Source organism: Phasianus colchicus, chromosome 3, assembly GCF_987193195.1.
Source record: "Phasianus colchicus chromosome 3, bPhaCol1.hap1.1, whole genome shotgun sequence".
Lineage (NCBI taxonomy): Eukaryota > Metazoa > Chordata > Aves > Galliformes > Phasianidae > Phasianus > Phasianus colchicus.
The window spans coordinates 86,907,295-86,932,976 of record NC_143438.1 but is presented as its reverse complement, the minus strand read 5'-3'; the positions used below and the strand labels follow the sequence as shown (position 1 = coordinate 86,932,976).

At 34.3% G+C, this 25,682-nt stretch overlaps 1 protein-coding gene across 4 annotated transcripts in view; it reads left to right on the top strand.

Annotated features, from left to right (window-relative positions):
- Positions 1 to 25,424, top strand: part of DNAAF11 (dynein axonemal assembly factor 11) — a 31,646-nt gene extending 6,222 nt beyond the window's left edge. For 3 of the 4 annotated variants that reach the window (XM_090138361.1, XM_031591240.2, XM_090138363.1), the window contains 10 exons: positions 1,752 to 1,829; positions 4,003 to 4,175; positions 5,098 to 5,297; positions 7,848 to 8,030; positions 8,592 to 8,669; positions 11,217 to 11,282; positions 12,806 to 12,875; positions 13,712 to 13,807; positions 17,387 to 17,472; positions 25,078 to 25,423. In XM_090138361.1, the coding sequence (XP_089994487.1) occupies positions 1,752 to 1,829; positions 4,003 to 4,175; positions 5,098 to 5,297; positions 7,848 to 8,030; positions 8,592 to 8,669; positions 11,217 to 11,282; positions 12,806 to 12,875; positions 13,712 to 13,807; positions 17,387 to 17,472; positions 25,078 to 25,261 (1,214 nt within the window). In that variant the 3' untranslated portion in view covers positions 25,262 to 25,423. Of the gene's footprint in view, positions 1 to 1,751; positions 1,830 to 4,002; positions 4,176 to 5,097; positions 5,298 to 7,847; positions 8,031 to 8,591; positions 8,670 to 11,216; positions 11,283 to 12,805; positions 12,876 to 13,711; positions 13,808 to 17,386; positions 17,473 to 25,077 lie in introns of all 4 variants that reach the window. The other variant, XM_090138362.1, reaches the window with a different exon arrangement.
- The last annotated feature ends 258 nt before the right edge of the window (positions 25,425 to 25,682 follow it).

The window sequence follows — 25,682 nt, the reverse complement described above, 5'->3', positions numbered from 1 at the left end:
ATATTCCTGGATATATCATCTACTGTATTTATTCTTGGCTTGAAACAAAGTGATGTAGTACCTCCTCTTGTACCTGTATACTACCATACATTTTCTATGATTAAAGCAACTTTCTAATCCTTTTCTCCTCTTAGAACAAACATCAAGCAATACTGCACTCCTTCAGTGCTTTTCACTCTGAAGAATAATACATTAGATAACGCAGGTGATATTTAGGGTTTACATAATGTTTTTCTGTAAAGAAAGCCTATACAATGCTGTGTAAATATTTATTTTGAATGCAGACAAGGAATTCTCCCATATGCCACTGAAATCTTATGTAGTGTCGAACACAGTATGCTTCTGACACAATGTGTGATTGTCTCAGGGACAACAAAGTGCTGTAATCCTAACTTCCTCTTGGTTTTTCAGTTCCATTTAGTTAAGGGAGCTGAGCTTCTTTGAAGAAGCATGCAAGCATTTAGGATCTCAACCCTTTTGCATTGCTGAGCTTAGTTTAGTTCCTCTGCAAATGACTTAACCTCCAGATCCCAAGCCACTTGCAATCTGAACAAATCTACAACTCTTTCATTATTCAGTCTTACCTCTGTTTGTTGTGCCTTTTTGGAGTACATGTGCATGCTAAGACAGTTTCACTCAGTGCATGGCCACATAGCACCATAAAGCTTTAAAAATCTATTGAAGGCAGGTGTGCAACGGTGTAACAAAAAAGCAGGACTGGCAAACTTACTAGCACAGGGGCATGAGCTCTGACAAAGGGAATTATTAGATAAGGTTTTATTTCCCAAAATGCTAATGCATGCCTCAAGGATGTTTTTTAGGCTTGTGGCAGAAAGGTATCATAGTTTGAAGTTGATTGTTATTGCATTTGCTGTTACTTCTGTCAGAATGGCGTGTTTGTGTATTCATTATGACTTGACTGAAAACAGAAAAGATAATGGCTAACCCATCATTGTGGGCCAGCCCACTACTGCTTCCTCAATTGATCATGCATATCTGAAAATCCTAGTTGAAAATGACATGACCTATTTTGTTAAACCCTCCGTTATTTTCTAATGTCAGGAATTAAAATACTTCTTTGGGTTTTCCTAGAAACTTAAGTTGACAACAAAAATTCCAGCAGAAAAGGAAGCTTCTTAGACCACATTTTTACCACATTTTAACTCATACTATTTTATAGGCAACACATCAATTGCAGGCTAAGTAACTTTGGATTATGTAAGACAGTAGGTCTAAGCTTTATCTCAAAAGAGAATAAATTTTGCCAACTGTTATATACCATAGATTTATTGATTATTTAAGTTAGTTGTATTAGCCATGTAGATAAAAGACCTTTAGAAAATGAATATATACTAAAGAAACCAATCTTTTCTATATAAGTGAGTGTAAAACTCCAGTTTCATAAAGCTTGAAAAAATATGGTCCAATCATTCCTGAGTTTCACGATGAATGAAATGTTTCACCTTGTATGTTGGCCAGTCCTCTTGCATTATGTATTTGTATTATAGATGTTTTGATAAAAAATGTGTTTATAGCCTTCCCTCTTTTTTAATATTAACATGTACTTCTCATAGAAATCCTGTTTTCATCTTTTTAAGTGTTAAAATATTAATGCCTGATAGTCTAATATAAATTCAGGTTTGTCCTTCCCATTTTTCTGCTTTATTGTTTGTCTGAAGTTAAGTGAACAAGTAAAATAATAACGCCTTTTCAGTGAAGGAATGAAGTAATGGATGTGTGTTTTGTTACAGAAAATGTGGGCAAGTTAAAGAAGCTAGAATATTTAAATGTTGCTTTGAACAATATTGAAAGAATTGAAAATCTGGAAGGTAAGATATTTTAATGAACTAGTCCTCTTTTTCTTATTCAGAATTTGAGTAGAGACTTAATGTAAGGAAAAGTGGAAGCTATTAATTGTGCCCATCAATAAACGTACTGTGTTTACAGTCAGAAGAAGCTGGTTTGTGTGCAGTGTTTCAGTATTTCTTTGTAGCCAGTGGTTCTTACAGCTGAAGTTTTGTCACTGTTGTATCTTAAATGCATTTTAACTTGCTCTCTACATACTCTTTTACCAGTGTTGTCAGCTATGACAGCTCCAGTCTTTAATACTTTACAAAATAGGAATCAAAATTCAATGAACCTTGACAGGATTGGTATTGCCCCAGTTGTGCAAGGGTAAGTTTAGGTTGGATATCAGGAAAAACTTCTTTACAGAAAGGATTGTTAAGCACTGGAATAGGCTCCCCAGGGAGGGTTGAGTCACCATCCCTGGATGTGTTTAAAAACTGTTTGGATGTGGTGCTCGGGGACATGATTTAGTGGAGGGTTGTTAGAGTTAGGGTAGTGTGGTTCGGTGGTGGTTGGACTCAATGATCTTTAAGGTCTTTTCCAACCTGAGCAATTCTATGATTCTCTGATTTGTTATGCAGCTTATCTAGCACAGAGTTTTTGTTTGTTTGTTTGTCTGTTTTTTAATACTATGCTGGCTATATAAAGCATCTCTTGATATGGTTCAGCAGTCATCTTTACTTCAGCAATCAAAAGTCTCACAGAAGGACATTCTACATTGTACAGAAGTTGCATTGTCTAGAGGATTTTCATAGAGGTTTTCAGATCAATCTTTTTTCTATCTTTATGTAAAACTTTATTATCTCTGTTTTATCATTTAGCCTGTCACTGTAATTGCTTGTCCAAGGATTTACCATTTTCCATGAGCAAGTCCTAAGACTTAGAGCCATCCATAAATACATTCCATATTATTTGAACCCTTTCGATTTGCTTAGTCAAGTTGCTCAGTATATAAAATGTGCACCTTAGCAAGGGGACAAAAAAAAAAAAAAAGCTGTTTTGCTTTATTTTCTTTTGAATCATATGCATGCTGATTCAAGAGAATGGTTTAAATCAAGTGGAAAAATAAACAAATAGTTGCAGAAATATGTACTGCATTACTTATTTGGCAATTTGTTGAGAAATTTACATCTGTTTTCATGCCAGCAAATTTTAAATTCCTCTAGCAGGCTGCATTATTTATTACTGTGATTTGTCATTTACTTAGATGCCAGAAACTTTGGGAGCGAGTCTTGCAAAAATTGAGGTTGTTTTAATCCTCTAATAAATCATTTTGCATTGTTTATGCTCTTTCAGTTCCATTATGCATAGAATACTTGCCAAGTAGACCTGCAAAGGAAAAGAGGTGATTAAAACAATGAGCACAGAAGTTGAATTTGCTCTTAGCTGAACTTTTTTACTCTTAGGCCAAGGTTATGACTCACGGACAGATTATGATAAAAGGAGTAGCTGATAAGTTCTGGATCCAGATTTCCCAGACCAATTTGTTAGCAAATTTAGTGTTACTAATTATAATAAATATTTCTGGTTAGCACACCACTTTCTCACCAATTTTTGCAATTTAATCAGTGATAAAATATTCATAACAATAGCTGAGTCCATAAAGTGCAAAACTTCATCTCAACTTGGAGTGGATTTTTAGAAAACATTTTATCAATACTTTGGTAATGTTGGTTAAGATTAACATTACACAGAAAAGAAACCCTTAAGTCATCTTGCTCTTCTGAAGCAATTAGGCACTCTTTAGCCACGTGGAGAAGGCTTCAGCTGAGAACAGTACCAGGATGATCAGACTCTTAAAGCGGAAGTTTATCTTGTCTGGAAATGAAGCATTTAATAGCTAGTATATAGGATCTAGCCACAGAGTTCTTATAGTCGTGAAACCAAGAGAATTTTTTTTACATTTTCCATTTAATCAATATATTTGTTTTCTTTCTATAAATACTCTAATCTCCTGAAGCTTAGCTGTGAGTCACTCTTCTACTTGTGGCCTGTAAAAGATGTATCCTGACAGGATGAAGTTATTATACAAAAGCCAAATGCAGGCATCAGTTTTAGTACTCATGTGCATATATATGTCTGTATGTTTGTGTGTATGTGTCACGAGCATTTATGTTATGAACAAATGAAATGATTTTTTTTTTATTCAAATAGGCTGTGAAGAACTGAAGAAGCTTGACCTGACAGCAAATTTCATTGGTGAACTGTCCAGTGTCGAAACCCTAAAATATAACATACATTTGAAGGAACTGTTTCTAGTGGGTAACCCATGCACTGAATTTGAAGGTTATAGACAATTTGTGGTGGCAACACTTCATCAATTAAAAGTAAGATTTTTATTGTTAGTTCTATGAACAAATCAATAACCAGCTCTGTTGATTAAACATACTAATCCAAAACAAAATAAATGCTTGTGGTAGGAAAAAATAGGAATCTTTTTCGTACTGCCCTCAGGAAAGTAAAGTCTGTTCTCAAGAATTCTGACTAAACCACAGTTATTTTTTAAAATTATCTGTTATTTTCATTGGAGATGCTTTAACGAAGTTCTGAAAAGATAAATACACAGTACAGTTCTGGCTTTTTACTCATTTGTTTTTATACAGACAATATTTTTTTAAATATGTTTTTTTAAATATTGCCATGATTTCAGAAAATTGCCAAGTTGTAGATAATGTACTGATGTTATATACCATACCAACAGTGTAAGGCAATAGAAGGGTAGAAGTTGACATGAAAATGCACTATATTGCATCTGCTGTAAATAGATATGTTGAGATTGAGGTTCTGTGCAGGGACTGATCTAATGATTTCCTGTCACTGAAAATGACTCCAAGTACACACTCACACTTTACCTTGGAGAAGCACAGACACTTACTTTCCTTAATGTGAGTATATTCAACTAACTTTGTCAGCAGTAAATGAACACATTTAAAGAAATATATTTGTAAAAGTTCCATGAGCTGAATCAAAATCAGAAAAAAATAACAGAAATGGCTGAAGGGACTCTTCCAACTCCATAGTAATAAGACAAAGTAAAACTCTGGGAAGATGCAAAAGGCAACTGTTAGGCACAAACACTTTTTCAGATCTAAATAGAAATTTACTGTTAATTCTTTTAAATATTTCTTAAATAGTGCTTTGGAGGTTTGAAATGAATATTAAATTAACCTGCAGTTTAATGAATTTATTTGATTGAATATGTTTAAAATTTCTCATGTACTTATATGGATTTTTCTTCCCTTTGGGAAGTATTTGGATAGTAAAGAAATAGAACGTTCGGAGAGAATTCAAGCACTTCAATACTATCCAGAAGTGAAACAGAAAATCAGAGAACAGGAACAAGCTTACCTTCTCAAAAGAGCCAAAGAAAAAGAAGAGGCTCAAAGAAGGATGCATGAAAGAAAGGATAGGAAAGAAAAACAAATGGAAGCTGAGCTTGGACTTGACAGGTAACAGTAGGTAGCCACAGTTTTTAAGTAATCATCTAATCATCATTCTTCTCTTTCTTCATTAATAATTTTACTTTTCCTCCTGAAATATTGGTTATGTAATTCTACTTAAAGTCTCATGTTTGTCTTTATTACTGATCCTAGTGGGATTCTAGCATTTATCCTCAAGCATTTTTTGCCTACAGAAAAAGATAATTAGTTATAAATGTCATTAATTACTGACCTTCAGACGGTAGAAAAGAATTTTTGTCCAGTATCTCCAAGCTAAATTGTCTGGGTGCCAAAACGGTGTAATTGATGGCTTCTTTCAGGAGGACAGCTGGAAATCGTTATTTAAGGTAATACATTTGTTTCAGAGAAAGCTGTTCTTCATCTGTAATTTCTTTTGCTTCAGACCTAATAGATTTTAAGAATGAAACAGAATTTGAAGATCTTTTGAGATGTGTAAAAGGCTATGGAATTGTTTACACCTACACTTCTTCAACCTTATGTTACTAAGACAGCAGAAGGATTTTTCTCTCGCTTTATCTTTCACTGTACTTGACCTTCATCTTCAGTCCATTTTCAGTCCAGTAGAGTCTAATTTTCTTCAAAAGCTAAACATCTCTCCTGTGTCAGGGCCTGGGCACAGGAACAGTGCTCCACATGGGGCCTCATGAGAACAGAGTAGAGAGAGACAATCATCTCTCTCTTGCTGTTGGCCACCCCTCTTCTGATGCAGCCCAGGATACTGTTGGCTTTTCGGGATGCAAGCACACACTGATGGCTCATGTTAAATTTTTCATCTACCAGGATCCCTATCTCCTTCTCAGCAGGGCTACTTCTCTCTCCTGAGGGAAGGATTACTTCTCTCAGTCTGTATACACATCTGGGATTACTCCAACCCAAGTGCAAACCCTTGCACTTTGCTTTGTTAAATCTCATTAGGTTCACAAGGGCCGACCCTTAGAGTTTATCAAGGCCCCCCGGATGGCATCTCTTTCTTCTGCAGCAAACTTGCTGTGGGTCTGCTCAATCCCATCATCTATGTCACTAAAAGATGTTCAAGAGTACTGGTCCCAAGACCGCCCCCTGGGGGACGCTGCTTGTCACCAGCCTCCCCCTGGACTTAAAAACATTGACCACACGCATCTGGCTGTGACCTTCCAGCCAATTCTTTATCCACCAAATAGTCCACTCTTCAAATCCATATCTCTCTAATTCAAAGGAAAGAATGTGGTGCAGAACCATGTCAAAGGCCTTGCAGAAGTCCAGATAGATGGCATCAGTTGCCTTCCCCTTGTCCACCGATGCTGTCACTCTGTTACGGAAGACAGTAGATTGGTCAGGCCAATTCACCTTCCTTTCGTGAAGCTCTGCCTTCTGTTTCAGATCACTTGCTCATCCCTCGTGTGCTTTAATGTGTCTTCCAGGAGGATGTGCTCCATGATCTTCCCAGACATGGAGTTGAGCCTCACTGACGTGCAGTTCCCGGATCCTCCTTCCTCCCTTTCTTGTAAATGGGAGTGATGTTTCCCTTTTTTCCTGTTACTAGGGAACTTTGCCTGACAGCTACAACTTTTCAAGTATGATGGAGAGCAGTTTGGCAGCCACATCAGCCAGTTCCCTTTGGATCTTAGATACATGTCCATCATGCCCCACAGACTTGTACAAATTCAGTCTCATGAGGCGGTCTCAGACTTACTTTGCCCTTACAGTGTGGGGGAGTATCCTCCCCAAGTTCTCACCGGGAGCTTCAGGAATATGAGGTTCAGGGTTGTGAAGTATGAGAATCCTGCCTGCCAGTGAAGACTCGGGCAAAGAACGTAATGAGTACCTAAGCCTCCTCCAAATCTGTTGTAGCCAGTTCTCCTTTCTCATTTATCAGAGGAGGTACTCTCTCTTTCACCTATCCCTCCTGACCAGTGTACCTATAGAACCTCTTTTTTTCTATAACATCCTTTGACAAGTTCAGTTCCATCTGTGCCTTGACTTTCCTAATCCCATCTCTGCATGTCCAGAGAGCATCTCTGTATTCTTCCCAGTGACACATCCTTGTCTCCACTGGTTGTGGAACTTTGTTCTCACAGATCACAGCTGTATCATAAATTTAGTTTCCATTCTGTATAGATAGCTAAATGCTAGGGGGAAAAGTGACTTAGGTTTTAAGATGACACTTGAAATGTGTACATAAAAAGTTGCTATCTTATAAATTTCTTATCTACTACAGCCTGATATAGGAAATATTTAAGCATAACAGGGACTGAAGATTTTCTTTCACCTGAAGGTTATAAGGGCATCTGACAATTCTGCTGCTGAAATTAACTCTTTTGAACTATCTTTCAGGATTTTCAGATGGCTTGGCAAAATCATAGTATTTCTTAGTTAAGTCAGTGAAAAGTATTGTGTTGAAATTTTTTTTTTTATTATTTCTGCAAGGACTAGAGCAGAACAAGTTATCTGAATACTTAAAATATCGTTGGTAGGAATTAATATTCATATTGGAGTAATCAATCTATCATTGCTGTTACTCTTCTTTTTTCAAACAATATTCCATGTGGTTTTGTGTAGCCCAGACTCACTACAATACAAAGAAAATCATCAGACAGAAGGAGAACAACAAATGTGGAGAACAGCTGAAGATGATGAGGAAGACAGAAGATTTTGGGAGGAGCCGACACCATATACTCCAGAATCTAGATTAGAAACTCACAGATATATTGAAGAAAAAAGGAAAGCTAGAGACAATATAAGGTATATCTTTTTGTTTTAATATGTTTTGGGAACTGAAGATGAACAACTTTTTGAAGGCACAGAGAGGAGGTTGGTGTCTGCCTCACATTGAATATTGTCTTTACCTGTGCAAATATGCTTTAAAAATGTGAATAAAATATATCGGCTGCTTATTTTTTTTTCATTTTCTATTTTTTATTTTAACCTTTGTTTTCTCTCAAACAGGGTTGTTAAATATAGTAATTTATCTTTTCAGCTCTATTGTTTGGATTTCAGAATTTCCACTGTTCTTCCAGCTAACTCATGTTTGATATCATGTTTGAGAATGAATTCTGAGTGACACACCTAAGAAGTTATTATCTATGTAAATAGATGATACTACAAAGCATTTGCTCAGCTTAAGATGATGCTTTTAATGTTCAGTTGGACATAACCTGTTTAATTTCTAAAATAAGTTATATCCTTAAAATCCAGTACCAGATAATCCTTGCCTTCCTGACATCTTCTCCTTTCTGTTTTGCTATTCAACATAAAATATGAAAATGTGAAATTATAAGCTGTTTTTCTTTCTATTTTGTTTAGAGGGTCAAAAACGAGAGAGAAGCCTCTTCCAAAACTGGTCACTGCAGAAGGAAAAGTTCTGAATGTCAATATGCCTAAGTATGTAAGAAAGCAATGCTGTGAAGAATTTAAACAGTTGATTTAAATCACTATTTTGAGACGTGTGACAATACAAAAAATAAGAGAAAAGACAAATTCTGACATGTAGTATTGTATTTCAAGTGGGGAAAATTACTCCTAAAATTACTCTGATGCTGGAAAAATAGTTTTCAGTGAGTAAAGTGTTAAAGGTTGTTAATTTATATCTTGATATTTGATAACAAAAGAATTTATTTTTGTGTAAAAACTCCTTACTCTTCTTCCCTTCTATGGTAAATCTCTCCAACAGCATCTTGCTAATAGTGGAAAAACTAACTAAAATTTGACTGTTGAAGATAGATGTGTATAAGTAGCCACTTTAAATGTGGAAAATTATGTGTAAGTACTATTTTTGAACAAAATCATTCTGTCCTTAAATGACAGATATAAAAGGCAGAATTGTGCAGCATATGTAATTCACTTGTATGCATGACATAGAAGGTCTGTTGCAAAGGAGGCTTGCATCTTCAAAGGCACATGGATACTCAAGTTCCATTTTAAAACAAATTTCCTGGAATATCTGCCATGTGTTACCATTGATTTCACTGGAAACTGAAACCAAGCCTTCTTGTATTAATGGAAAACAGAAGACAGAGAATTGTTTCCTTAAAAACGGCTTCCCAAACTGTCTATTACAGAAACCTATGATCAGTAATTGGCTTTTGAAGGGAAACATACCTGTTTGCTGTTCTCAGAACAAGTTTTTCCAAATTAAGACTGGTTTAACTGCAAAAACAAACAAACAAGCAAGCAAAACCCCAAAGCTAAGAAAGTACCCATTGGCATGAAGACTGCTTTCTGAATTTTGGAAATTCATAAACCCATGCAAATCTAAGGGATTTGAAATCTTACATTGTAGGGTCAATGCATAATTTTCTATGATCTAGGTAAAATTATAGGTAATAGCAGAAAAGCTTGTATTTATTTGATCTTCATTGGAATAATCTTGTCATTGTTTTGATGTACTTTTCTGTAAAAATGTGTTGACAGAAAATGAAAAGAATGATTTCCTAGTTGAAAGATGACAAACCTTAAATAGTTTAAATCTTATGCTAATAGAAAACATTTAGAATAAAGCTCAAGCTATCTAATTTTAAGAAAAAGAATCATCTAGAGTTAACTGTTAGTAGCAGTCCTATTCATGTCACCTGAGTTCACTGGATTAATATTTACTGTGTGGATGTGCCCATGTAAAGCCAGTTCACTGACATTCTTTGCTGTTATGGCTTCAGCAGGAATATTCCAGCTCTTCAGTGCAATCTGGCAGGTACTGGAGAGACATAAATAAAGAATAGAGAGATGGTGCCCTCCAAATTTTTTGTTTTATTGCTTAGGTCTAATGTCCAAAATATCCAGGGTTATCTGATGCTGAAAGGTTATCAAGAGGAATGGCTGTATGCTATTCAGAAAAAAAGACTATTTATTTTCCTCATTTCTACTTAAGTTTTCACCTAGAAAATTTTACAATTCTCTATTTTTTTTCCCTTTGTATTTTAATGCATTCTCAAGATTTTGGGTGTAGTAAGAGAAGGAAGTGTGAATGGGAAAAAAAGCTGTTTGTACAGTTTGCAGTTTTCTGTTCAAAAATATGCATAAACTAAAAGCTCCCTAAGCTTTCTTCCGATTAGTCTGTGTCACAGTAGGGGAGAGAAAAGATTTAAAAGTATATCTGTATTTTTATTGCTGAGATATTACTGCTAACTGATAAACTGTTAAGAGTTTAGCTTTTTTCTATTAGATGAACCCAAAGTATCTGAGGATTCTGATGTCAGTTTCAGTATTTGATCAGAACTTGTAGCTGTAGACAAAATCTCCTTATAGTAGAAGTACAAGAGTTGTTTTAAATTCATAACTGCTGAGATTTGTTCATAAATTTTAGAAGTTAGCCAGCAGATCAAAAACACGTAGCTATAAGAATCTATGGCCTTATTTTTAACAAACAGGACAGAGCTTGTAGAATCAAGGATATTATGCATTTTTATTTATTTTTTTAATTTTACAAATGCAGATGCAGATATGTATGCTACAGGTAACTTACATAAAAAAAATGCAATTATTTTTTTTTAAACAAATTATGAAGTTAGAATGACGGTTTCAGGGTGTTCATGCTTTTCATGAACTGTTTTTCTATGAAGACATCTATAAAAAAGACATTTTGCCAGCAGATGTCTCTCTTTCTGCACTGACAGACTGAACTTAATCTAACTAATCTTCAGCACGATTTTTATTTGTTTCTTGGGGATCAGGTAAGGAGAACAGAAAGCAAATATAAGAGTGACTCTAGCTCAAATGTCAGTATGTCAATATTTTTTACTACTTATGAGGAAAATTTGAAACCATTTCTCGAATAATCATGTCACATTATCACATGATTATTATCATGTGACATGATTATTTTAGGGTGTTTTTATTGACCTGAAATTGCTAGTAGTTGAATTTGAAGTAGATCATAATGTTTGTTTATTCATCCCAATTGATTCTGATGGTGTGTCTTATCATTACTATTAGGCTTCATTTCTCTTTGAAAGATGATGAAGTAAACAATCAGTTCATCTTGGATCTTGCTGTTTACAGGTCAAACTTATTATTATTTATTTATTATTTTATTTTTCCATTTCATTTTTACCATTCGTAAGTTCTAATACACAGAACTCCAAATATACTCCTTTTTGTAATGGGAATTTCAAGAGGAAAACAAATAATACAGGTGGTTATAGAATCAATCTTGAAGCCTCTGTCAAAGAAGTGGAACTGTGTAACTCAAAGACCCTTCAGATTGATTGAATGAGCTTTGTGTCTTAGTAGTCTTCTTTTGAATTGATGTCTTCTCCAGTCTACAGACAAGTTTCCTCCGCACTTGTCTGTTTATACTTATGTAAAATCCTTTCCATTCATTCATTGGCAGAATAGAATTGTAATAAATGGGAGTTTTTGTCCATTGTCTGGCCCTAGAAGGACTCCAGTACAGTTCAGGATCTTCTAGTTAAATTCTTCTTGAAACAAGATAAGATAGCCTTCCATAGTGCTTATTGGAAAGAGTCCATGGTTTATGCTATTCCCTAAACTATGACAGAGAATTCTCTGGAAGAAATTTGTCTGAAACAGACCAAAATATGAGACAGAAACCTTATAACTCTTTTATTGTATATACTACTAAGTACTTTAGCAGCTTTACTTGTGGCTTTACTTATGGGTCAAAAAGGGATTTGAAAGCCACAAGATTATTTACCCCTAATTGGAACTTGTTAGACTTTATATTAGAATTCACATCAGTTCTTCCCTTTAAGCTTATTAATTTTCTTTAGAACAAGCCCACTCAATTTTTTTTCTGAATTATAAGAATTAGATTTTTTGGAGCCTTAAAAATTCTGTTCTCATGCAATAATATGTTGGATATTGTGTAATAGTCTGTAAGAAATGAAAACTGAAATGTTTGAAAATCTCACCTTAGAAGTAATATTATAAATGAAGGGAAATAGGAAATATGTTCTCATACTTTCACTAGCTGGCAGCAGGAACAAGAGTATACTTCACATGATGAAGAGCAGATGTTAGATTGGAGCTTCTACAGATCACAATCTTTGATTGCCAGTACTGAAATGTAAAAAATACTGTTTTTTGGGAATATAAATATTTATTTTCAATTGATATAAAAAAGGTCACATTATTAAAAATTTACTAGCTAACAATAGTAGCAGAATACTTCTACAATTTTAAATAGCAAGTAAGCAAATTTTCATATTAATGTAAAGCAGTATACTAGTAAAAAAAACACACACAAAAAAAACTTTTCACATTTCACAAAGATTTTGAAACACTGGAGTTATACAATAGCTGTACTGAAATACTGACGTGGCATTGGCAGAATTAGGCATTATTTTATTTGATGTTCTGTGAACACACATAGGAAGATCATATTTTTCTTCCAAAAACCATTCCACTAAATCTAAGTAATATTTCATTTAACTTAATAAGTAAAATTGAATTTTGTAGTTTACAAACTGTCAAGTTATTACTAAAGAGTTAAATAATCTGAAGAATTTATTTACTGAATTGTATTGCAAAATATATTAATTTATATAAATTTCATTTTGAAGACATCTGGACACTTCTCTGATTGATATTGATGTCCAGCCAACTTACATACGAGTACTGGTGAAAGGAAAGGTTAGTTTTTTTCTTATTAAATTCATGTCAGATCGATGCTTAGTTTTTACAGTGCTATTCAGTGTACTCTGTACCTGACTTATAGTAATTATCAACTTGTGTGCACATAGGCAGAAAAACCACTCTTTCATAACTGCATTATTTTGAACCACATATAAACTGTGGAAATCCTAACCAGAAGAGGTGCAAAGCCTGAAATGAAATTTCATTCTCTCTTTCACTCCTTCTCACTTTTTATTCCCATTATAGTGTATCATAAATCACTTAAGAGAGCTTATTAGTTGCCCTAGGCTACTATTTAGCAGTTTCACAATCTGGAATTTATAGCTGACAGAAACAAATGGATGTGTATTCCTTTGAAAGAGTAAAACGTCATTTTACTTTTCTCCCTTCTCAGTGGTTGTATTTTTATCATCAGTTTTTTTGAAAAAATTGAAACATTTAATAGTAAACTAAAGTCCATATTTATGACTTTACCAACTGCATAAATAAAATTTCAGAATTAATTTAAATCTAAAATAGACTAGGTAAGATTTTTCATTTAATTGCTAATGTAAGTCAAGCATCGTCTTACAACATTTTTTAGAAATGTCACTTCAGAAATGACAGCAAATCAGGAATATACATATAGCTATTGTTGTTAGTAAAGGCTGTTTAGCATGTTAATCGTGCATTAGGATTAGTAATACTATATTTAAAGTGAGAGGATTTAGACATAGACTGCTATAAAGATCAAAGAATATGATAGTTATGCTTATGTGTGTGTGTTCTATCCAGGTTAAAAATAAAAATAAAAAAATTAGCATGATATACTTCAACTCTGTGTTTTCTCACAGATGTTCCAACTGGTGCTCCCAGAGGAAGTGAAGCCAGATAGCAGCTCTGCTAAAAGATCACAAACAACTGGTCATTTAGTTGTCAGCATGCCAAAGGTATGTAAAATAATCCGAGGAGGCATCACAGAAAGATATTTAAAATGTTGTCAGTACATTGGGAATGTTTCTGAGTTAAAGGTAATAACTAGCTAGCTAAAGTTATTCAGGATATATTCCCCAAACAAGGAACATTCCAGAATGATGATTTAATCATAGAGCCAAAAAGTCTGATTTAGAATTATTTTAAAGAACTCTTAAGGAAATCAATATTAATAGAACTTTTTCCTGTATTTTCAACAGATACAGCTTTTTATATGTGAAAATATCCTCTGCAAAATCTGTCATGTTCTGAAGCCATGTATGAAGATGTGTTTATAATAGAACTGAAAATAAGAAGCTTTTTTGTCCAAATGAATTTTTCAAAATTCGTGTGGCCCACCATATGTGTGAAAATTACATTTTTGGGATACAAATCCTTGTCAAATGCTTTCTATCCATACAAATCATATTAATATGAAAAGAATGTATTCTGGGAAGTAATATAATGACTAAAGTTTGGGAGTAACTGTAAGGCCAATACAAGCTTATCTTCCAGAACTTTATGGTTGAAGATATCAACAATATTTGATAGCACTATTTTTTTTATCACAAACTTGATATTAATTTGTTATTTCAAGATGAGAGGAAGGACAGCTCATGCCGCTTTTTCGGTTTGTATCAGTGATAAGAAAAATCTAATGACTATATTGCACTGTATTTAAAATTTCTGTTCCTGATAAATAATTATTCTCAAAATAAAATTATTTGTAACTAGATAAAAGAGCTAGCACATTCCATAGGTAACTGAAATTTTTAAAATCCTATTAAACTAGAAAGTAGACTTACACAGAAGGCTTTTTGCAAAACTATCCAGAAAAGATCTCTAACAGAATGCTAACTGTGTTTTTTTCTTGCTTTAGTGAGTTTCTGAGTAGGTTGCTAAACATCTCACTGTACATCTTCCAGCCTGTTCATCATATTTTCCCAGTCTTTAAAATGAAAAGTAAAATCTCTCTACTTGACTCTCCAATGGCCTTGCCATTCCATAGATATTATAGATAGTAAATTCCACATAAAGCAGAAGTAAGTAAATCATTTTCACATTGTTTCCTGGAAACACTTTTCTTAAATGTACTATTTATCATAAAGCAAACCAATGCAGAATGGGTGTCAGAAGTTTCTAAGGCACTCCCTACAAAGTCTTTGGATGATTGTCGAGACAAAGGCAGAGGACACAACATTCAATGAATTGTTATAGTGACACTTTTCAAGTGTGATGTTTATTCTGTAATAATCTTAAGTGTCTGTACAGATTTTGCATGAGCAAGGAGTTGATACATGTATATTGTACATGCTTTGTTTTCAGGTAAAAATATTTGTGACGTGCAGTTTTTTAACCTTTGAACCTCTATATTCAGTGTCATCATTGCAAATGATTCAGGAAAGATAAAAAGTGAGAGTTTCTTGGTTAACTTTAACCAAAAATGACATATCAATTTTGTAAAATGCCATCATTAGATTATACCAGTGTCACGTTAATTACTGTTTGTGAACAATAACAGAGATCAGTATTATTAGCAAACATTTTTTTTTATTCAGGGTTCTGATACATTCTGTATCATGTTTCATGTTTTAAAACTTAGCTTTCCTTATGTCAGTAAAGCAAAGGGAAAACTTCGATTTTTTGTTTAACTCTTCATTGTATAAGCAATAACATAGACATTCAAAAGCATTCAGAAACTTAAAGGTCATTGAGAGTTAGTTACCTTAATATGAAAATAGAAGGATATATATCACACATGTCAGTGTAAAAATTATCTGATGAAATTTCACAAAATTATCACTCAGCTCGGTGTGGAAAATGTAGTAATATTTCATTGCCATCCAGTGCGTATGGAGACATATAGCTGTGGAACCCTACAAATCATTTCTTCCTTCAGAATAAATGTGTTTCAGATGAACTCTATTACTCAACGGAATTCACATTGCAGGAAAAGAAAGCCATTGTAGGAAAAAACTGTAGGCTGAAAAGATGACTCAGCTTAAAAATATTGTTTTCACAAATTCCTTCTCTTTTCTAAAATATATGCCAGATTCTGTTTAACATATCCATTTTTAGAGTTATCTGCTAATGTTCTTAAAAGACCTCTCTTTTCTGGTTTCTGAACATTCTAAATATTAACAACAGTTTCATAGAACTACTTCCAGAAAGCTTCACTATATTCACTTAGACTTTCTTCCTTATCACAGATTTCAAATTCCAGTCATTTAACTTTCTCCTGAGCCCAAAGTCTTACATTTAGCCAAAGTTTAACCTGTCAGTTCTGTTTTCTATATTAGTTAAGCTCACTTTCTTAACTTCTCTGAGAGATCAACATTTCATCACTGTCCTGGTGAACCTCACATACCACAGTTGTATATTGTTTCAAAACAAACGAAAAGAAATTAGACAATATCACCTAATTTTTTTCTTGACATCTTTTGAGCAAGAGCTTTTGAGTAAAAAAAAAGGATGATATAGTACACAAATCCTAACCCTTCTCTTAGTTGACAAACCTTTGAAAAAATTTTATTCTGTTGATTGCAGGACCAGTGATTTTTCTTACTTTCCTTGACAATGTATTCAGTGGGTGAGGTAAGGAGCATTAGTGTCAGGGTGATCAAAGGAATGCACATTAGGGCCCCCCATGAAGTGAGGCAAGGTTCAAAGAAAAAGGCTTTACTTCACCAGAGTATATACAGAATCAGAAGGGATCAGCCTCTTGGCAGTGCATTTCAGAAATGAATTATAGGAGCTACAGAATTATAAATCTGTCTCACTTCTTATACAGTTTGGAGCAAAGACTTTAAGAGATCTGGAAGAGAATACTTTCAAGTCAATTTTACTACAAAATACTAGATAAAATGAACTATTTGTTTTAGTTCTTTTATAGTTCTGTTATGTTCCTGTTCTCCTCCTTCCTTTCAACTGCTTAAGGGATTCTTCTCCCTGTTGTTATGTTGTTATGAAAGAAAAGACAGATGTTTTCGCCATGAGAAATGAAATATGTTCCTTCAAAAAAATGGTGATGGACATGTTTTCTTTGAGAAAGGGAATTCACTTAGGCTTCAATCTTGAAATTCATTTTAGTAAAGTTGCTGAAAGACTTTGTAGTCGCTTCTCCTTTTCATTAATAGTGAGAAGTCCAGAATGCAGCAGATGCTTTAATAAAAATGTCTGAACTAACATAGACATTAAGACTCGAGTACAAGAGAAGACACATCAAGAAAAAGCTCATTAGCTACAGAGAAAATCAATGTGCATTATTAACATGGTACTAAACAAGACAACATATACTTAATATATATATGCTTTAAAAATACATATACTCATATATATATTTGAATATGATTCCATTTAAATCATTTGGTTAAATGGCCTTATACACGTTTCATCCTGAGTGAAGAGTTTTAAAAGCTAACAGAAAGACAAAATGTCACAAGATAAAATTTATTCACATCCTCTTACTGCTTCAATTTTTGACAGATAATTTAAATGCTTTTGAGCATAAATATCAACTTTTGTTGGACTTATTTTTCTGTCTATTTTTATTTTAGGCTAAAGAAATAATCCTGGCTAAGCAAAAATTATCAACTTCAGTAAAACCTTCTGACAGCAACACGATGTACAAAAAAAGTACGAGGTAATTCCTTTTTTTCTTTCCCATTAATTTTAATTTTTTGTACATTAGTTATTCAATTGCCAGAGTATTTGCTTCCTATTGAGTATCTTGTTGTTAAAAGTATGAAAATATTGATTTGTATAGATTACAACACTGTATAAAAACCTTAGACTAATAGCCTGTCTGGTGCCGTTTTTAAAATGGTCTGCTCCAATAGCAGAGCCAAAAAAGCACTTATTTCTGCAGATCAGTTTTGTTCTATCAACTCATTCAAATTATTGAAATAGTGCATGCTAAAACTATACCACCTACTGGGAGTTGTCTCTGCAGAACTTCTTGCTGTGTAGCCTCTCAAAACCATTTAGAGAAAAAAACAGGTTTTGAATCTTTCTCATGAATGTATTTGCTCACTGATAGAGTGTACGTGTTGAGCTACTGCACTAAGTAGCTTCAAAAAGCAATTCTGCAAGGTTTTTGTTTTCCTTGGGTGCATTAAAAAGAACACTCCCCCTCTCCTCTGCCCTGGTGGAGCCACAACTGAAGCACCGTGTCCAGTTCTGGGCTCCTCAGTTCAAGAAAGACTGAGATTTCCTAGAGAGTCCAACTAATGCATCAGTCTGGTTCAATGGCAGTGGCTGCAATTCTTGGTGAGGTCTCAAAATGTTCATCAGAAATTTTTGATGAAATTTTCCTCCTCCTGTACTGCATCCTTGAAAACAGTTGTTAGCAAATGTGTGTATTGCCAAAAAGGGATGGTACGAATAAGGCGTGACTGTGAAGCGAGGAAATGTTTTTCTCTGGTAAAATAGCGTTTGTAAAAGTAAAGGGACACAGTCAGTTTTTTGAGTTGAATGTCTGGACTGTGTTTGGCTAATGAATGAAAACGCATACAATTATTTGCCATAACTTGTGCTGGCACTGCACTGTACCCTCCCTGTGCCCTGGCTGCAGTTCAGGCAGTGTTAATAGCACACCTACATTTGGCTGTTGCTGAGCAATGGGTTGCTTCCAGTGTTGAGCTGGATGGCTTGGTGTGGCACAGCCACCTCATGGGACACGGGTTGGATATGCCTGGACTACATGATCTCCAGAGGTCCCTTCCAGCCCCTGTGATTCTGTGGTGCCATAAACTCCACCTCTTAAACTCTTTCAGACAGCAGTTAATGACTGCTGGAAGCAAGTATAAGGGATATGCTATGATTTTTTCTCTTATCATGTGTTAATAGCCATTAAAGCAGATAGACACAGGGGTTGATGGCCACATGGCCTTACTAAATACAGATGCTTTGATATATCTTAATATATTTTGCTTTTCATCTTGTTGCAGGCAACAATATTCATACTGTTGTGAGATATGATAACTGCAAAGTTTGTTAAGCAGCTTATTTGTACCAAAAGTGTTATATTTCCTTGTTTGGTTTTGTTGTGGTACACGTTGATAGAAAGGCTAAGCAGACAGCAAAGGTTAGCATTATGGATCATGTCTGTTCTTGGTCTCAGTATTTAGGATGCTGGCCAAATGGCACTGCAAGTGTCTCTCATGTCGTTTTTTCTGGTTTTTGCTTCTTCTTTCAATAAGGATTGTTTTTGTCTTCTTTTCTTGTCTGGCCTGCCTAGTGAAAAGACACTAAGATGACTGCAAGAATTTGTTGACATTCCAAATGAGACACAAACACTGTACCCTTTCCTTAGGCAGCAGTGTTTACAACTGTTCATCTTCTTAATTACTGGGTATTGCAGGCCAGACGATGGGCATTTGGTACACAAAAGCAATGTTTTTTTTCCAGCAGAAGCAGAAGATACAGCCTTTGAATATTAAAAGAAATCACTTAAAAGAAATGTATTAACTTTTCTCTAGGAGAAAATCAGATCTTCCTACTTTAGATACATGATCTCTCTTCTAAATGGATTCTTCCAAACAGCAAAAGAGCTGGCAACTAGTGGGCTGGTAACATATATTTCCTTAGAACACTCTGAAAGGAAGTGACTGAACACTAATAATGAAGCAGGCCCCTTTTACAGCCAAGTAGAGAACTAAAGGTACTCCATGGCAAAGTGCAAGGAGTTGTTAGATTTCAGTCCACTTTTAAGTAATTATTAAAATATTTCCTGAAGATTTTGAAGGAAAAAACACAATTTTTATTGTTAAAATGTTTCAGGAATACGAATCACAAAAGGAGAATTAGGAAAGAGGCATTTTGAATTACAGCTCTTTCTAAAAATACTAGGTTTTGACCTCTTAATTTGAAAAATTGCTGACTAGCCAGATGTTAAAAACTTGCTGAATAGTTGTCTCTTAGATTACAGAAGAATATTCATTACAGTGATTACACTTGACAGCTACAGATGTCTAAGCTAAATTCTGTCAGACATAATCTGCTAAACTATAATATAGTGCTTTAAATTTCTTAACTCATTATCTGTATTATATGATGATGCTCACTATTTCTGCCACATTCTATGACTGTATACAAAACTGTATTTCAGACCTTCAAAGAGAGAGGTTATTTTAGCAGGAATTTGGTTTCTTGATTTATTATACTTATAGAACATCTACTAATAAAGCATCTGCATCTGTCAGGCTTAACTGTTACTGGCATCAGAATTTATGAGGAAAAGAAGCTGAATTTGCCATTGGTACATAGGGGAAATTTATATATAGGTAGGAACTTACTTTTCTAAAGTTATACTAGAAATTTAAGAGTAACAGTTACATAAACCTAAAGACTCTTTTCCCATACACTCAGCTTTAGACTGTTCCTCCTATATCATATTGGAAAAGAAAAGAATAGAAAATGGAAAATGCCTCTAAATGTTAATATACACTGTTGCTGCTTGATCTGGAAGGCAGCTCAGCACCACTCAGCTATTCAGTCACTCCCAAGAGGAGAGAATTGGAAACAAGATAGAACTCATGGGTTGAGATAAAAGCTATTTACTAAGACAGGAACAGAAAATGAAAACAAAAAATGCATTCTAATTTGAATCCTTGAAAGTAAGTGTGGAACTACTGTCCACAAATTTAATGGCTGAGATCTCTCCCAGCATATTTCTGCAATTTGCAAAAAGAGTTGTGACAAGTTGGAAAGGAGAGAATTTAATGTTGCAGAGAGGAATACCATGGAATAAAATGACTAATTTCCAAACAGGAAAGGTGAAGTAAGATGAGGCTAGAAGTTTTGTGAAGCTGTAGACAAATTAACCTGAAGGAACTGCAAACAGATTTATGCAGTTTTTCAAAACCCAAATTCACCTTCATTTCTGCTCCTAAACCAAGAATGAACATTTTAACTAAAAGACAGGTAAGTGCAACTGAAATGTGGCATACACAGAAGATGAATGTGTGTGGAAAGATCACAATTGGCAAATCAGTTATCAGTTCTGCTGAGATGTCATGAGTGCCTTCTACAAAGACCTAGGAATTGATCACAGATCTGGACAGTTGAATGGATTTGCAAAAATAGTCTTTTCAGGCTACATAGTTTGATATCTTTTATGAATATACTAAGAATTTCTGCTCTCAAAGCAAGTTACATTGTCTGAAATAGGAGAAAACAGAAGTAGTAGTTCAACTGACTTTTTAAACAGAAAGTAGATCAGTTCTGACTAAGAAACATTTTTAAAAGGCTTTTTTTCACTGTTAAGCATAAAGTGTGGATTGAATTGCATTCTCATGGATGCCCGGATGCCATGGATGCCAGTGTTTTTCATAGAATCACAGAATGGCCAAGGTTGAAAAGGACCATAATGATCATCTAGTTTGAACGCCCCTGCTATGAGCATTATTTATATAACATTTCAGTCCTTTGTAAGTGAGGTCTTAACAGTTTGTTAGGATGAAGTGTTTTCAATGTAAGCTTCCCTGATGTTTAAACAGGACTCAATGCTTTTAATTTTTCTGGGATAATTAAGATGTAAAAATATGATTTAAGATAGATTTGTATATTGAACATATTGGAGCATGTTTCTTACTAACAGGCAAGGATAGTTTGATATTTGATATTGTGAAGTGACTGTGAAAAGAAAGGTAAGGGACAGAACTGTGAAGCTGAAACTTGGATGCTGATATTGGCTCTCCAGAGCTGTTGGTCATACTTCGTAAATACCATTGGAAATGCTGATGCAAGAAAGGAAACTTTCAATCAAATGCCAGTGTATTTTCTGGATCATGAGTATGAGAATTCTTTGGCAATCCAAACTTTTATTGAAATTCAGAAGTTGAAACCAGAAAATGCAACTGTCAAATCATTAAAATATCATATGTTGGAATTAAGAACGGTGTGAACAAAAGTGTAAATTATAAAAAACCCCATCAAATTATCAGACTTGTGCTCTGTCACACACCAGATTGATCAGCAGACTGCTATAGTTATGCAAAATGGAAGGACTGACTGTCATTTCTTTATTGTGAAATCTTTTTTAAAGCATCTTTCAACTATATAGAAATAGAAATAACCTTTCTAAGGGAAAGAAATGCCAGGGGAAAAAAAAAAAAAAAAAAAAACACTTAATATTATTTATTTTGCATGATGCTCTAATCTGTAGTTCATCATTCTCACTTGGGAGAGACCACTTAACAGCAGATAGCAGTGCCTGAAATTGGAATCATTTGCAAACGCTGAGGCTTCTAGATATGTTGTAGTTAGTCCTGCAAGAAATGTTGTTGTCTTGATCATTATTTTACCACTGCTTATGAAAAATCATTAAGAAGAATATTTTTTACTCTCCTAAACAGAAAATCTTTGCATTCTTTCTTCCAAAATTTTTCAGATAGTTATGACATCATCAGTAGTCATACCACTTTTTCCATAGAAGTGTGATGAGAAGAGCGTATTTCCAGGAGACATGAAATGGCAGTTCTGAAATTAATGCTTCCTATTTTATTATGTTGGCCCACGACATCAGAGGCAAATGTTGGTGGTATGGCAGTAGAGGTTGAATCATCCCAGCAATATTCTGTTACATTTTGTTGCTGTGTGACAGATGGCAGCAGAGGGGCAGTCTGACAAATTAGCAACTGACATGGAAGTGCATATGAAGCAAAGGTGTGGAATTGAATTCTTTCATGCAGAAAAAATGGTACCAATTGAAATTCATTGACATATTTATGGAGACCAGACAGTGGATGTGAGCACTGTGAGTCAGTGGGTGATGATTGTTTAGCTGATGAAAATGCACAGCTAATGGTGGTGACTATGTGGAAAAAGAGTATTTTGAAGCTGAGAGATTGCTCTGTCAAATAGTGTTACTGTGCTCTTTGTATCTGTTGTAGTTTCCATGGAAATAAATAGGAAACAGTAATTTCAGAGTGACTTGTGTATCTGTGACTGTCATATATATGCACTGACTTCAGCATAATTAAGGCTTGTCATCATCCAAACATTTCTTTTATGATAGCTGAGGGAGTAACATGAGCTGTACTAAAGAAGTACAGAATATCTGACCTGTGATGATTCTCAGTCTTTCCTACTGTCCTTGCTAAAAGATAATCCTAGATAACATTTGCTGATTGAATTTTGAGAATGACTGGTGACTAGCTTGTTGATGTGGACTGTTACCTATGATACAGCTGATTATTTTTTGGTGTATTGAAGTTTATTCATCTACTACGCAATGAATTATTCAAAATCCATAGTGTTGATTGTATTTTCATGACTAGCAATTTGTACAATTTTAGAACAAATGTAAATTACCAATAATAATTAAAATACGTCAAATCAAGGTAAATCTTTCTACCATGTGAGTGAAGTACATGCTGAGGCTGATTAAATTTAATATTTATGCTTTTTTACTTTTTTTCTGAAATGCTTAAAATTAGTGACTAGTCATTAGTGATTATTTTTATTTTCCAGACAGGGTGTGTTCTTTTTAGAATCCCCCAGTGGCTACTTATAAAATCCTTCAAAGTGACAGAACTTTTCACAATTCACAGAGGAAACAGAAATGTTTCTTAACTCTAAGGAATGAACATTTTCTGGAATGTTGCCACAAAATGAATCCACTTTTGTGTCATTAAACTGTTTAGTTTAATTAAAAATGTAGCCTCATAAGTGGAAGAACATTCAGAGTAAAGAAATAACAATTTTCTTGTATCTTTCCTCATAACACATTTTCTCAGTGGCTTTTGTTTTCATTGCTTGTGGGAAAAGGTTATTCTGATTATTAAGATGTAGGCTTCTCTGGACATTTCCTGCTCAGCAAAATGAGCAAAAAAATTCCCTTAGAAGAAGAAAATTCTAGTGGCATAATGCTGAAAGAGGTGGCTTTCTGACTACTACCTCTTCTATTAGTTGTGTTTTCCTTGGCCCTAGCATAAGTGAAGAAACCTGCCTCTTCATTTCTCCATAACTTGGGCAGGGATCTGACACAGGCATGATCTAGGAGACTAATGAAGAAGCACGGGCAGACTTTGGAAGCTTCTTCACAAAACTCTCGCTTTTTAAAAACTAAAGGTGGTGTATTTCGAATTAAAAATCTTTTTATATACTTTATTTATATACTTTCATTACCTAATTTGTCATCAAAGCAATGCATTTTTTTAACCAGTAAGTCTGCTACATTTTCCTTTGTTCTAGTCTTAATAAACCTTTCTGATCTCCTGGGTAAACAAGGAGTTTTTGCACACCTTGTAGAGTAATGTAATGTAATGTCTTTTGTAATATTTAGCTTGGAACTTTGACCCAAAGTAGTTCTTAGTATAATAGTAAAATTAGTACGAAGACAAACAAATCATGCTGGAATTTTCAGACATTTATATCATCATACAATGAAATTCCCATTTTGCCTTTTTTTTTTTTTTAAACAGGCTAGAATTTTTCTGTTTAAGCATTTTAGCTCCTCTATTAGAAAATAAACAAACAACAACAGCAAATGAATTGCTTTAAATGCTGCAAGACAAAGTATATTTCAAGTCCTTGATCCTCATGTAGTGTTGTTTGGTTGCCTTACTGAGTGGACTGTCCACATCTGCAAATATAATCTAAAAGAATTTCCTTAATAGTGGTGGAATCTGGTGATTCTTTTGTACTTCTGGCCTTTCTTATACTATCTCTTTTTTTCATAATACAAACATTGCTAGTATTTCTACTAACAAAACCTACAAATTAGCTGATATAAGCACGCAAATTAGTACAGTTACATTTGCTGTCTAAATAAAGGAGTATTTCTTCTTTCCAAAGATAAATCTGTCATCCTATAATTAATAATCACCTTGTGTGATAACAATGAACAGAAGAATGAAGGAACAATTATGCTTGTAAAATCCTGTCTTACATCAGAAGCCAAGCACTTATCATATGACACCAGCAATCTTCATGTCCTGATATTAGACAAATTATAGATGCCAAAAAATTAACTATCAGTGTTTATTTTTGTAAGATAGAGATTCTGTTGTAAAAAATAGTGAAGATTTAGTTGTACTTTTGTAGTACTCATTGTTTACACTGAGTTTTTGTAACAACCAATTTTCGGGTAATGAGGACTTTTAATCCTCATTTAATTGGGCTCAGTAACAATTCTCGCAATGAAGTCAATGAGTTTAATAACAAGTATCCAAAACAGTGCTGTTATATTTGACACTGAAATAAAGTTGTTGTTTTTTTTTCATTTGTTTCCCTCTTGTTTCAGAAGCAGAACAGTTGAGAAATTAGAAGTGGATCCTAAGAAATATTCATTCCCAGACGTGACAAAGATTATCCCAGAAAAGGAACGAATTGGACGAGGACCTATTAAGCTACAGCCAGAGATTACAGAAACAATGAAAAGCAATGTTGATTTTGAAAATAATGAAGAAGTACCTCCCTTAATTTGAAACATTCTTTATTAGTCTCTCTGTTTGTAGTCTGTATACCTGAGTTGTTTTCATGATCCTATGTGTAGAGTAAGTATTATCTGGCTGAAGTTGGAAATGTCATTACAGTTCTTACTATAAACCTTGTTATGCCTCTGTATTCTGGTGTATTTTCTGTAAGTATATTGCTTATATAATTTTTTTCTTTTCTAGGTTGTTTATTCTGTAAAGCCCAAATGAGAATGGGGGTCAAAGAATCACATATTGTCAGGTTTTTTTTTTTTTCCAAAGAATTACTGTTTAGCTTAAAAGGGCAACAAGGCTTGCGAAGGACTTGGAGAATATGCCCTACAAAGAGAGGCTGAAGGAACTGGGGCTGCTTAGTCTGGGGAAAAGGAGGCTGAGGGGAGACCTTATTGCTCTCTTCCAATAGCTGAAAGGT